This window comes from Manacus candei, unplaced genomic scaffold, assembly GCF_025592945.1.
Source record: "Manacus candei isolate 608988 ecotype Guabito, Panama unplaced genomic scaffold, ASM2559294v1 h1tg000063l, whole genome shotgun sequence".
Classification (NCBI taxonomy): domain Eukaryota; kingdom Metazoa; phylum Chordata; class Aves; order Passeriformes; family Pipridae; genus Manacus; species Manacus candei.
The window spans coordinates 4,644,515-4,659,322 of NW_026138111.1; the positions used below are offsets into that span (position 1 = coordinate 4,644,515).

The 14,808-nt window shown below is 34.0% G+C and overlaps 1 protein-coding gene across 2 annotated transcripts in view; it reads left to right on the plus strand.

Moving 5' to 3' along the window:
* TBC1D22A (TBC1 domain family member 22A) overlaps positions 1–14,808 on the plus strand; it is a 164,384-nt gene that overhangs the window by 32,014 nt on the left and 117,562 nt on the right. For both annotated transcript variants that reach the window (XM_051805182.1, XM_051805183.1), the window contains exon 8: positions 2,453–2,567. In XM_051805182.1, the coding sequence (XP_051661142.1) occupies positions 2,453–2,567 (115 nt within the window). The remainder of the gene's footprint in view (positions 1–2,452; positions 2,568–14,808) is intronic.

The window sequence follows — 14,808 nt, forward strand, 5'->3', positions numbered from 1 at the left end:
CCCATCACACCAGGAGTTTTTTATTTAGCCTAGTACATAACACCGTTCTGCATTCAGTAATTGCTATTTAAATAGGTTTCTCTAGTCACCTGTATCTGCTGTTTGTTTTTCAAGAAAGTTATTTGTATTTGCAGTATGTTGAACATGTCCTTTTTTTGAAGTGAAACAGACTGATAACTGATAATACTGAGAACTGCTGTTAGTGAAACTAGAAGTGGCAACTGCCAGAAGCAGTTGGGGTGGCTGTGAGGTAACTAACCTAGCTATATTTGCAGTTTTCCAGTAATAGTAAAAATTAGGATATAACTGCAATTTCATAAGGGTATAATTAGGTAAAATGTAAAAGTAAGGTGTAAATTGCAGGGTGTAAAATCTTTATACAGTTATTGTTAGACAGTGAAACCCCACAGGCTATTGCTTGATGGGCAGAGACTGGTATTTTTTGGATTAGTATGCAGTGCATGTTAAAAAACATGAGGTGACAGGACTAGCACCAAGAATTTGTAGCTAAAGAAATAAGCATCTTGGCTAATGGAAACGAGAGGCTTCTATGGAGAATTTGCTAATGAGTATCTCCCTTTCTGACTAATTTCTGAAATCATGCTGAGCAAATACTGAATCTTAATTGTAGTTGTAATGGATCAGACGTGAGCTGCGTTACAGCTTGTTTTTCAGTGCTCACCAAAACTTTTTGTACTTTTTGTTGTTGACTGTCTCCCTTGTTCTATGAATTTTCAGCCAGGGAAACATAAAACCTGGAAGACAGTTGATTCTCAAAGGAAAACCTGTGGGGAAAGAGTAGGTGTCGATATTGATATTTGGGACTTGTTTTCAAAGCAAAAGGTGCAAATATGTTTCAGTATCAGGTAAATTGTGTGGAAGCCTGTAATGGGACTTTCAAGCACCTTTCCTTACTTAAAAATAACTGCAAGAGGACTTTTAAACTAAACAATAAGATTTTATTTAAAATTGAATTAAAATAGCTTCTCAATCTAACAAAAACTTGAAGTGAGATTGAATATTAATAATACTGACTTCATAAATAAGCTTCCTCTCCCTATTGTGTCCTTTCAGAGAAGGTCTTTACAGGCTTTCTTGAAGCCTGAGCATTCATTGATTTCTGAGGTTGCAGCAAACTACACAACCCTTGAGGTCCTTTGAAAATGGCTCCTTTTTTGTTAGTATTGAGGCCTGATCAGAAAAGCGATGTTGTTTGTGCTCTCAAGAATGAGCAAACATTCTTTTGTTTCAGAAAATTATGCATACTTGATTGAGTACCTGTAGTTAGGACAAGGCACGTAGCAACTTTCCCTCTTCTGCTTATTTGCAGCCTTTCAAAGGCAAGTAGCATGTTCAGAAGCAAATAATTGAGAGGAAATACAGAATGTCACAGACCTAAATTGAGTCAGAGGAAAGTTCTGTGATTTTCCTACTCTCCAGTCTCCTCATGCTGAGATATGTTGTGGATTTATGAGCTTTTGCAGATCCTAAGCAAACTGCAGTTTACAGAGCTGAGGAGGTGAGGTTCTGTGATATGGCAGGCAGTTGCATAATTTCTACATTTTCTGCTTGTTTCACATTTTTTATTAACCAGTATACACACTTCTTAAGTGTAAAACTCCACACTGCAGTATTAGGCAAGCTTAGCTGTTATGGAATCTCTTTTTATAGGCATGTTATTAAAAAATCTAAACTATGTCAAGTACTTCTTTCTGTTACGAATAAACAGAATACTGCATTAATAGAATACTTCTTTCAAAAAGGTGAAAAATCATGGGAAGATCATGTAATATTTCTTTTTCTTGAGGAAAGAGGAATTTTATATTATTGGAAAAGCTCCAGTGAATAAGGGCTACTTTGCAGTAGGTACTGTAACTGAATTATATACTAGGTTGATTTTAACATGTGCTAATACCCTGAAAATGCTCTCTTTTGAAGAACTGAGAAGCTTACATAGCAGTGGAAGTTAGTCATGAATACCAGTGTTCATTTATGCTTTTGTATGTTTTTTTATACTAGTAGCTCTATGATATTAAATTTGTCTGCAATGAGGTCTTCAACATCAGCATGGAGGGCAGTGGCAGGGCAGGTACTGATCTCTTCACTCTTGTGACCAGTGGCAGGACTCGAGGTAATGGCATGAAGCTGTACTGGGGAAAGCTTAGGTTGGGTATCAGAAAAAGGTTTTTCCCCCAGAGGGTGAAAGGAACAGGGTCACCAGGGAAGTGGTCACAGCACAAAGCCTGTCTGAGTTCAAGAAGCATTTGCTTCTCAGGCATGTGGTGTGATTCTTGGGATGAACTACACAGGTCCAGGAGTTGTACTCAGTGATCCTGATGGGTCCCTTCTAACTCAGCATGTTGTATGATTCTATGATAATTTTCAAGTGTCTTGTTTAAAATGAGGTCGTCGCTTGTTAAATTATCTGATGGTTTCTTTAACTCTTTTTCAGATCTTTGAAAGAATTTTGTTTATCTGGGCAATACGCCATCCAGCCAGTGGATATGTTCAGGGCATAAATGATCTTGTTACTCCTTTTTTTGTGGTCTTCGTTTGTGAATATATAGGTAAGATTTATCTTAATACCAAATTATGAATTGATATTGGTTTTGAAACATAATTTTCATTTTAATCTGACTGATGGTTTGGATGAGCTAATCAAAGCATAATTTGATATACGAATTTTATAATAATTTTTAAAATTATAAATCTGTATTGTTCTGTTTAAATATATACTGAGAAGCAATCAGATTTTAAGTAGTCAGTGGAGTTCAGGAGTCATATTGATTTGTACTTTAAAAGTATTCACCACTCATGGTGCATTTTTCTTCATAGGTAGTTTTATTCTGTGTTTCTTTCTCTCCTGTTCGTGTTTTTTGTGAAAACTTTAAATTGTACCTATGAACCAGACAACAGCAGCAAAACAAAAAAGCAAACCAAGAAATCCAACAATAGCGGCCCAAAAAAACCCCAGAACAAACCCCATACCAAAACAAGAAAAATAACCCAAGGAACAAGGAAACCTTGAGGGAAAATTAAAATAAAAAGAACCTATTAAAAGTGCATCTATGGCTGAAAAAATCATGGAATTAGGCTCTGAAATTTAAGATAACAGTAATCAAATTTCCCTGGTTAAAAGCTTACCTCTTCTGGGGCTTATGACATTAGTAACAACAATAGTGTCAACAGCTCTATTTGTGTTGTTTGTGGCTTTATGTGTGAGTTTATTTTTGAAAACTTAATCAGCTCAGATGTGGGTTAAATCTTAAATTTATAGATTAGTATTTAAATTGTTATAAACATTAAGAGAATGACTAATTGTTAATAGTTGAATAATAGCTCAGTTATAACTATGGATATAAGAGGTAAGATTTAAGAGTAAAAATGACAGCGTTAATCTGGTTTGAATTAAAACTGTTTTCCTTGTACTTCTGTTTGTCATACACACATACAGTGAGAATGTAAGTGTTGTGTATGTAAACTTTAGAAGTGCATTGTCTACCTACTTCAGTGCATTCTTCCTGCCTTCTCTATGCAAGATACACATTGGTATCCAGATTAATCCAGATTGATTGGTTTTAATGAAGGACAGATTATCCTTGAGTGGATGATGGACTATCCATTTACTCATTTGCATGGCAACACCTCTGTTGCTTTGTTCATTTCTTGTTTCATACGGGGACATTTCATTGCTAAGCAACCAGTGAGAACTACTGCTGCTTTCTCCCTAATCATCTCTTAAGTATGGTAGAGGCCCACTCCTGAGAGTATTTGCAGTTTCTGCCTTTTACTCCCTCATTTGACAGATAATGAAAATGTTCTTAATGATCCTAGAGCAGTGGGGTCTCTAGTAGACTTTAGGGTTGCTAATTGAAATAAGAAGTTCAAATGAGATGTGATTAGAGAATTGATATTCCATGTTAAATAGGCCATTTAATTAATATGGTAAATAAGTTTGTCTTTACCACCAACTTACATTTGGAGGCCCTGGTGATTGTTAATGTATTTGCAGTTTGTCAGTGTTTTTGTATCAGAGAGCATAGCTGTTCCAGCAAGTGTTCAGTGAAGAAAGACAAAACTCAAAAACTTTCAACTAGAGAAGATATTCTGCCACCGAAAGTCTATGAAACTCAGAAAACTGCATTCTGAAAGCTCATTTAAAAGCTAATATCTATGTCATAAGAAAAATAGCAAAATGAAGGTATTTCTTTTAATATAGCAGTGGTCCTGACTAACTGCCAACAGCAGTTATTTCCCCTCAGGGGCATATATAAACTTTCAAAGATTTGTCTTTAAATAGCCTTTTGATTTGAATCTAATATATTCAAGTTCCACTGAGTGATGCATTCAAGTTAGAATGAATAAGAGAATGTATTTTATTTAAAGTTGAAATGGGGACTTGAAATTTATGAAGTACCTCAAAAATCCTGAGTTTTGTAATAAAATTATAGGAATCAAAAATCAGACTGTAAACTGTGGTTTAGTAATTTAGATAGAAATAATTGCAGAACTGCAGAAATGTCCTAGCAAAAATGTTTAAACTGCTAATATATTTAATATTTACTCTAGTGATACTCTGTATGTACTTGTGTTTTTACTCTAGATCCCATTTCTTGATTTTAAGTGAATATTGGTTTTTACATTAAAGTGCTTTATTTATAGCTATCTTTTAACTTGATTTTGTATTTTCTTTCTCAATTTAACTGAAACCTTTTTGTTGCAGTTCAAAGTCACTTGGGTCCTAATTTGTACAGTTGAAAGTGATAATGCCTTTTATTTTAGGTTCTGTCTATAATTAAAAAAAAAGAGGTCCTAAAAAATTATTAAAGATTAATAATAAATTCTAATGGTTGACAGTGCCTCTAATGGTTGTGCTGATTAGATCATCTGATGGTATATCCTTGTAGTGTTTAAACACAGCTGCAGTTTTGTCAAATATTTTGGTGGGAGGAAAACCGTATTTATTTTGGCTTTATGACAACTGAGAGAACCCTTAATCCTTAATCTTGCATATCAAATGTGTGACATATTTATTCTAGTGATGGGAGGCTTTCTGCTCTGCTAAAGAAGTCTACAAACTTTTTGGAACAGTGTTGTTACAGAGCTTTTGAAGATACAAATGACATGGGTGAAAGTGTTAATTTACTTCTCATTCAAATCTGAATGCCATAAAATAGGTTTTGTGGGTCTGTATATAAGGACTGAAGTCCTTATGGCTTAGCGTGGATTGAGGTACCTGATTTTTACACATAGGTTCACACGTGGAGAATAGATTGAGTGACTGAATGTAGGAACTGAATATGTTAAGTGCTGAGGGCATACTTTCAACCTTTCCATCAGTGTAAGTATGATGAAAGTGTAATCTGGTAATGTCTCATTAGTTCCCCACTCTGCAATAAAAGCAGAATGCTGTAACATTTTCAGCAAGATAAAATTTGGTTGTCAAACCAAGCCAGGAAAGGCAAAATGGCAATTAAGGAAACTTTCAAAGGGGATAAACAGTGGCCCCTACTGGAATACAGTAATTTCAGTTTTGAATTTCTGGTCTAAATTAGGAGAAGGAGGAATTTAAACCTTGGATTTCTTATACCAAAAGATTCTGTATGTTGATCTCAACACTATTTTTTTTAATTTTTCCCCGTATGAAAAATGCTATAGATCTTTTTCCTGCCATATTATAACAGCTTCTTTAGAATTTCAAACACTACAAGTGCAGGAAAACTATTTTGTGCTCGCTTCTAACCTCCTGGATGACATAGCAGTGGTGTAACTAACGTGTTGTCAGAACAAATGCTAATTACTGTCAGGGAAGTTTTCCTAAAAGCTCTGTGTGTTTGCAGCATATTAGTTTATGTCAAAATGAATCTCATCCCTGTGGATGCACCAGAGGTGTTTTTGTTAATAAGATGTGCCATGTGACTTGTCACTGTTCACAGCCTTAATGAACAAGAAATTTTGCACTGGACTGCAAGTCCTATTTCAAGTTGCCACATGTTGTGCTCTTTGTACACCGTCCTCTTGCCCTGAATTCCCGTTGATCTACATTGTTTCCAAGTATTAGGTTGTGCTGCAGAGTTGCTCGTGGTTTCTTGCTCACAGAGTTAGCTACACTTCGCTGTAATTGTCATTTCAGTAATTCACTGGGCCTTGTGTGTAAATCTAAAACCCCAGAGAGGACCTGGATTTATTCACTATCCAGAGAGATGAACGCTCAAGAGAAACACGACCATAATAAGGATGCATGTCAGGCCATTGATAAGTGGAATGGCTGTATGAAATAACTTTGAGACCCCTTAGCAGCGTTGGATCAAGAGCACATTAGGAGTTAGTAGGAAGTCCAGGGCAGAAAATGAACACGATTGTAGCAATTCATAGTTTTATGTCGGATAAAGAATGCCAAGAAAAATGAGGCTGCTGAAGACTGGAATGGCGATTGAGATATTGTCTGCAGTCTCCTTGAAGTAGAGGAGCTTGATGATGCTTACAAGAACTCATGAACTGAAAACTTTGAAAAGAGAGGTCTTACTCTTGTAAGTATTTTTTCATGTGATCTTAAATCCTTTCATAGAAGGCATTAAATGAAACTTCTGTTACCTAGTGTTTTTTAAATTGATACTTCCATGACTTCATGGAATAATTAATCCAGGCCCAAATCCTAGTGGGATTGGGGTGGGATTTGTTCCCAGACCAGTATTACTATGAGTAAAGAAAGGCTCTTTGGTCTTGAAAAAGCCTTCATCTATCTATAACTCCCTTGCTTACAGTTCTTTCTATTTCCTCTCACGTGTTACAGAAAGTCTTCTTGTCCCTATAAACCAGTATGCAGTTTCATTTTTGCCTTCTTTCCTTCTTTTTCAACAGATTAATTATATTTAAAATAATTATATTTAAAATTATTTTTTCCACAGTTTGCTGTATCTAAAATTGTTATTATATAATTGGAGTGAAGTTTCAGAGCATTTTATCATGGCAGTATCTGAGGTAATTCCTCAGTGTTTGTTTATAAAATATGAAAAAATTGTCAATTAAGCAGAGATTATTTTTTTCTTGAGGAGAGTTGTAATTTTTGTGCAATAAGTAGATCTGTTTAGAATGTACATAAAATTGAATTTCTGAATGATATAACCCAGAGAACAAAGAATATTAACCCACTGACTCTAGAGAACTGCTTTTCTTCATACTTGGAGGGTTCTAGGGTAAAATTTTGTTTAGCATGCATTATTTCCTTTCCTTCAGAAGACGAAGCTGAAGCCTTGATTGCTTCAGTATGTAAATTAATTTGAGATAATATTAATCCTGCTGTCTGAACACCTAGACCTTTCCACCAATTCACTAGTCCTTGGAGAATTATGAATAAGACCCATGCATTGAGGTTTTGAGGAGATAAAGTGGAAAAGATGGAACGTATTTGTAGTTATCCAACTTAAAAGAGACTGAATGAAACTGAAGGAACAACAGATTGTTTTTATAAAGTGGAAGTTGAACAAGGAACTATAACTGTATTAACTGGGTGCTTCTGCTTCTCCCAGGCCCTTCAAGTTTTGCTGTCTTCTGATTTACCAGGAAAGAAATTCTGGAAAATCTCTGAGGACTGAGTGCTCAGGAATGTGGGGAATTTTTCAGCTTGAGATAGATGAAAAGATTTTATTTGCAATTGTTGTATGCTCCTGAACTTTTCTTTGAATTTTGTCATTAAACTTCAGTAACAAACTTCTACTGTTTTAATGTTTTTCTTTGTTTAAATAAATATGAGTTTTTGCACAATATTGTATTAAAATGTTTTTATTTACACATTTGCTTGAAGTTATTTATGAAATTTACACAAATTAAATTTACCTAAAAGCAGGGACGTGAAACATAACTGACATTTTAACGTTTTCCTGCAAGTTATGAAAGTATTAAGAAAACAAATGTTTTTTAGAACCATTGTAAAACTTGTGTGAAAAACTATTCAAAGTAATTTAAATCACTTTTCTGTCATATGAAAATTCCATACCACGAATTCCATTTTGATCACATTAAATTTTTTCTCCTTAATGCAAATTGCCAGTAATGTAATTTCCATATACAAAGATGTATTTTGGTGCTGATTCTTAGTAATTTCCATAACTTTTTATAGTAATACTCATGACATCAGTGAAGTTGTATCATGAACATGAGCAATATTGTGTGAAATATTCTTTGATAATTAAATGGAATATTGTTAGCTGTGTGATTTGGGTGGGCAGAGAATGAAGAAAGGTTACAGAAAACTTTGGAATTCAAGACTTGAAAGTACTGAAAAGCCAATTACATCTTCTACATATGTCTAGAAAACATCATATGCTTTCCTCTGAAAAAGAGCTGCAATATACCTGAGCTACTTGGTGACCTGAAACTTTTACTTACCTCTCAGTTCTCTTTGAAGCACTCCTTGCTTGCTTTCATGAGTTATGGAACACTTACTATATGTACACATAGATGTATATATAACCATAACATGACACACAAATTGTTCAGCATTATCTTAGCTTGCTTTGAAGTAGCCACTGTTCACTTTTTCAATTTCTATGAATATGCCTCCCCCCTCACCCCCTGTTGCTGTGCCAATCTGTGGACAGTGAAAGTATTTTGTAAGTGCTGCAGAGGAGCTGAAGAGAGGGAGGACTGGGATGGGTAAGATAAACAGCATTTGAATTTGGTTTTACACATTGATAGTTCCCACTTTGTACCATGGGAAAGGTGAAGAAGGTCCACAAGTTTTGAGCCCATCCACAGAGGACTTGGTACTTCTGTACCAGGCTTCTGTGCTCTATGGCAGGACTGATTTTGACTGCAGTGGGAAACCAGCTAGAAATTTTTTTCATTCATTTAAATATTTTGGAATTGTAGTTTTTGAAAAAAAACCCCAAAGTTCCTTCAGGTAAATTACATGGAAACAAAGACAAAAATAATATAGACCTAAATTTTAGTGCATTAGAAAGCACTTTTTTTAAGCACTTAGAGAGATTATATTTTTAAATTGTTAATTTGGTTTTGTATGTCTCACTTAAGAAAAAATTAATTATTCACAATATCTCAGCAATTGTCTTTATAAATATGTAATATAATTTTTCATGCTGAATTGGGTAAAGAAATCTTACTATTTTACATTCTTTTATTCACTTTAAACAAGTAGGAAAATCCATGTGAAAACTAGCAGTGAATTGTTTGAATTGTTTGTCAACTAGCCGTGTACTCCGTGATATACTGCTGTGTCGAGGGTTGGTTAGTAAAGCAGAATATTTGAAGGCATTCCAAACAGAACTGAGGAACATGTAGATAGTATTAAGAGGACATCTCATGATTAGTTTATGAAGGGTTAGGGAATAAGAGAGGATGAAGAAGGGCAAATATGTTGACAGAACTTGTGTAATGAAGAGAACTGATTAATAGGGGACTAGTGAACTATAAATTACCTTTAATCTTTTGATCCTTTTATTTTTGTGTTTGGATATTTATTTTAATTATTTATCTGGACAAATTCATCTTTATCTTTCAGCATGACTTGTTGGAGTATTAATTTTCTAGTTGCAGTTTGACTAATTCTGTAGTGACCCTTTGTTCTGGATTAGAGCTATATAACTATTTCATTTAAGGATTATTTTTTTACCTAGTTATAATAGTATAAAATATATTACCTAGTTATAATAGTATAAAAGTCCTAATGAATGTAGTTGAGCTTTACCCAGATATGCAGTTTGTGGGTAGCTTGGTAGTGATAGAGTTTATTCCCTGCTGTTTTTCCCTAGTTGCTTAACCTACTGGACGTTAGTGGTGGCATTTAGTATCAAATACACACAAGTGGATCTGTTTGCATAAGCACTCTCTGTCTACTTTGATCAAAATGAGATGATTTACTTACTTAATTAGTGAATTTTTAGGTAATTGCACCAACCCAATTCTGACATTTTTTGGAATATACCTTGAGAAGGTGTTAATAAGTAGCAGCTGAGTGTATATTTACAAGTAACTGTATGTAGTTGGGTAATAGTATATTGCTACATATATTTTACTCCTTGATATATTTGATTCCCAATGAGAACTTGGAACAATGTGAACTAGATTCTTACATGCTGTAGAATTCATCTTCCAGATCCCGTTTGTTGTTTCAAGAGGTTACTGTGGGGTACCCTGCCCATTCCTTTCACTGTTCCTTAAATTTCACAGTGGAGCTGCATCTTTGAGTAATTCCAGATTATGTTTAGTTGAACAGAAAAGGGTTTGCTTGCCATATGCTTAGATCACACAGCTAAATCAGGGCTTTCTGCCATCAGAATGGGTAGCTTTGTTTTCTCTTTCCCAACCTGAAACATGCATTCCTGTCTTCTCTTTTTGGTCAGCATTGGCTTTTCTCTGGCACAGTGGATCAGTTCAGTTAAATTGGCTGGAAACTAAACCCATAATATACTGAATAATTTAACCTTCTGCACTCATCTTGAGGATCAGAGTAGGGATGTGGGGATAGGAGCATGTTAGGGAAGAAGGGGGAAGCGAGGTCTCTGTTTAATGCCAGGTAGCACTGAGACTGCTTTAGCTATGTTATTAAACTGCATGCTCATGATAAGAATTTGTGAATTCCACTTATTTTTTGCTTAGCAAGTTAGGGAGCACTCAGAAAAGTATCTCAACAGACAGATACAGGGTATGGCAACCTGCTTTTCTAGTATTTTTATTCTTAGTACTGTCTTGAAGGGCCTTGATTTATTATAGACAGTGCTGTTTTACAAAATCAATCGTTCTCTGTTTCAATTTTTATTTCTCTCTTTAATATACTGTCAGATTTTCAAGCTAATTCGAACAGTTCATCCGAAATGTTACATGCATTGTTGCATCCTATAGACTTGGGCTTTGCCCCCTTTCTTTGCTTATCATATGTGGATTTTTTTTATGTTACTTCTGTCATGTTTTCTGTAATCTTAATTTCTTTTTAAGTAGTTTTGTAGTTCTTTATAATCAAAAGGCTCAAAGTTGTATCATTCTGATGCGATGGAAAAACTATCTCTAGTCATCTTCATGACCTCTATTGAAACAAATTAGGTTCTTTACAATCTATTCAGTTAGCCACACAAATTGCAAAATCAAAAGTCTTGGTTTTATGGACTGGCACATATTTCAAGCTTGAATCAATCATAAAGATGTATTAGTTGACAAAGTAGGATGTACCTCAGCTTCACTACCTTTCAGGGAAAAGTTAATGTATTTTAACTAAAACTGTTTTTGTGGATAATTTTAAAAAATGTTCCTGTCTGTTTGTAGTGGAATAAGTCTAATTAAAGTTAAAATTCTCTGGATGTTGTTAACAATAGCTGTCAAAAAAAGAGACATGATTATCTTAAGTATATCCAACTGCTTAATTGCGTGTTATTTTTAGCTTTCTATATGAGAGAAAATCAGTATTTTGAGTTAATGGTATTGTAGTGTTTTATGGGTGCCTGTTTAGAACAAAACAAAAAAAACCCCAACGTCATAACTTTTAAGGTGTATTAGTCCTTTTCATTTTTAAAATTTTTAAATTATCTTCAAAGAAAGGGCAATCTATGTAACTAAAGCATAGATTCTTGAATATTAATACTGAATGAAAAAACTCAGTATGTAAGGAATAGTTTTGCATGAAAAAAGTCATTAAAAAAGTTATTAACAAGTGATTAACACAACTATTGTCATGTTGGTGTAAAACTTAAAAGTTTGTGCAATTTTGTATGTTAGTAGAGTTACCGGAGTTGTCAAAACTCAGCTCACAAAGCCAACACTGAGTGTTCTCAGTCATAAAGCTTACGGAAGGGAAAAAACCCAAACCTCCAACCTTTTGAAAAGTGATAAGACTCCAGTTCTATTATTAACTTAACTTCTCTCTTGCATTTATATTTTCATACTTCAGTCAAAATCGAAATTCAAGTTTGGATGAAAAGGGAGAAAGAACAGCTGTCACAGTTGTGTTCATCTGCTAGTTTTATGAAGCTTCCCTGTCAGTGTTTACACATCATTGGAAATAGTTTGCTTTCTACACAGTAGGCTTTACTAAATCTCAATAGGACCATTGCATTGCTTTATAATGTTACTATTTATAGCCTAAGTATGGTATTCTTTTTATTATTCAAACAATTTTCAGGTAATGCTGTCTTTAGGTTTTATAGTTCTGAACTGTTGCATATTCAACATACTTTTGTGGGCAAGATATAATTCAAGATGATAGTTTGATTAAAAATTTTTCTCATGAGCTTCTGTTTGATTACTAAGAGTAGTACATGTTTCAGTTTTTTTTCTTTTTCCTTTGTAAAACATTTGCTTTACTCTTTTGTGCTTATACTTTCATAATGCCTTAAATTGAAATCATGTTTGTCTAAGAACAGTTCTTTGGTGTAATCTCCCTGATTTGTGTATCTGATACAATTGGTCCAATTTTATAAATAAGAGAGTGTAAAAAGAAAGATGCTTTCACCTTTTTTAAAAGCTATTCCTAACTCTTGTTGTTTTGAGTCAAATACAATGTGGTAATAAGAGGAACAGAAAAGTTAGTGGTGCATCTGTAATAAAGACTGCATTAGAGGTTACTCAGGTATTTTCAATATAAAAGTTAAATGATTTTTTTTTTAACATACCTTCACGGGAAAACTGTGTTATATTAAAAGGTAACTTTCCCTTTCTTTGGGAGAAGAGAGGGGAAAATACATTTAAAAAAAAAATTAAAACAAAAAAAATCCTTTTTTTTTTTCCAGATGTCAGCATTATTTTTGTTAGACTTTTAATAAAGGAAAGAACTTTTCCATACTTAAGAAGAAAATATCTGAGTTGTTCAGACTTGTCATATTAGAAGATGCTCTTCCTTTTAAGAATAGCTTCTACATATTAAGTTACTGTGCTCTGAGTCCCAAAGTTGTCACTTTAACCTTCCTAAATAAGTGTTTCAAAGCAGTATCATATCTAATTATCATGCTGCAGTATTTTCATTGAAAGTGTAGTAAGCAATAGTTGCTGCATTTTTTGATCTGTGACTGACAAGCTTTAAATAAAGTATCCAGAGGGATTAAGAAAGATTGACTGCAGAGAAAAGCTTTAAGAGCAGCTATTGAAGAAACAAACACCTACTATCTCAAAGATTAAAATAAGTGTTAGAAAGAGGATTTATCAGACCTAACAATTTCTCATGCCTGGTAGTAATTACTTCAAGGTAGCACTGTTTGAATTGAATGTTCTTTTCTTAAAAATGTTGCTGTATATGACTGACTTTCTTATGAAGTAGATAATTAAATGAAAATTTTTGATGTTTTTCTTTGTTAATGTAAGATAGTAGCTGAAAAAACGGCAATTGCCAGTTAATTTTTTTTGGACTATGTCTGTAGGCATAAGATTACAATCATCATCCTACTCTTCGTAATGTTACCAAAATTTCTTATTGCTGTTAGAACAAAAATAATTGGGTTACATTTCTTTAAACTTACAGCTTCTTGTTATTTGTTCTGCTCTCTCCATGTTATTGCAAGTGGAGGCATCTGTAGATGGAGTTTGAGGTTTTGGGTTGGGGTATTTGGATTTTTTTTTTGTTTGTTGGTGGTTTCTTTGTGGTTTTTTGTTTGTTTGCTTATTTTGTTGGAGTTTTTGTTTTAAATCTTTGAATGCTTCTGTGTCATATCAAAGAAGTGTGTCTTGAGAATATTGATCAGTATACTACAGTGTATGGCTCAGCCTCCATTTATTTGTTCTTTAGTAAAGCTGTAGTGTGAATACTTTTTTGAAAAGCAGCCAGGAGGTTCAAACCTGTGTAAAGCCCAGCTTCTTTTAGATGACTGTCATGGTTTTACACATTAGAGGAAAAACCAAGTAGAGACTTGAAAGTTACTAATAAAAATTTCTTCAATCATGTCAGTGCCAGGAACTCTATCAAAGAGTCAACAAGTCTGACAGAGAGAGGTGTGATGGAACCTATGAAATGTCAGTTCATAGCAGGGGAGCTATATGGAATTTTTTCTTAGATGTTTCTTGTGAAGAAACTTTCCAGATCCTGTCTTATGGACAAAATCAGAGGAATTCTTTTGAATTTTTGCTATAGGAGATGCATAGAAGAAATCTCTAAATTAATAAAAAAATTCTAAGATTAAATAGGACTAATCAGAGGTTTCTAACAAAATCAAATTAATGTTTCTGTACTATGATAATATCTGTTTAAAGACCATGAAAGCAAATTTTTTGTCTGTAAACTTGTCTTTTGTTCTCCCTTATAAATCAGTTGGCATGATAAGATGCACATTCATCCTATGAACTCTGCCTTGCTCTTTTTTTTTGCTTGTTATACTCTCTTTAACTTGGAGAGTCTTCCAGTTTGAGTTACTTACCAACTTACCTTCTGTATTTTACTAGAAGTAGTCTTCAAGACCTTTAAGCTTGATTAGTTTAATTAAATTATATTAATTTTATATTGTGGGTAAATGCACAAGTTCTAAAAATGCTGAGGTAGCATAATTATAGTAGTTTTTCTTTTATTTCTACTGACTGGTGAGTAGATTTGCTTCTTGGCCTACAGGTTGTCTCTGCTATCTGTTTTTCCTGAAAGTTTATTCCACATCATTTTACTACAGCCAGGCATTTTTGTTCCCTCCAAGAAAGTCTGTAAGGTTATAGCAATTGATCCATTGGCTATGTGATTATTTTATTTATTATATTGTATTTTTTAATTTTATTTATCTTTTAAAGCAGTGTTTACTGTGAGGGTGGTGAGACCCTGGCACAGGCTGCCCAGAGAGCTATGGATGCCCCATCCCTGGAAGTGTTCAAAGTCAGGTTGGATGGGGC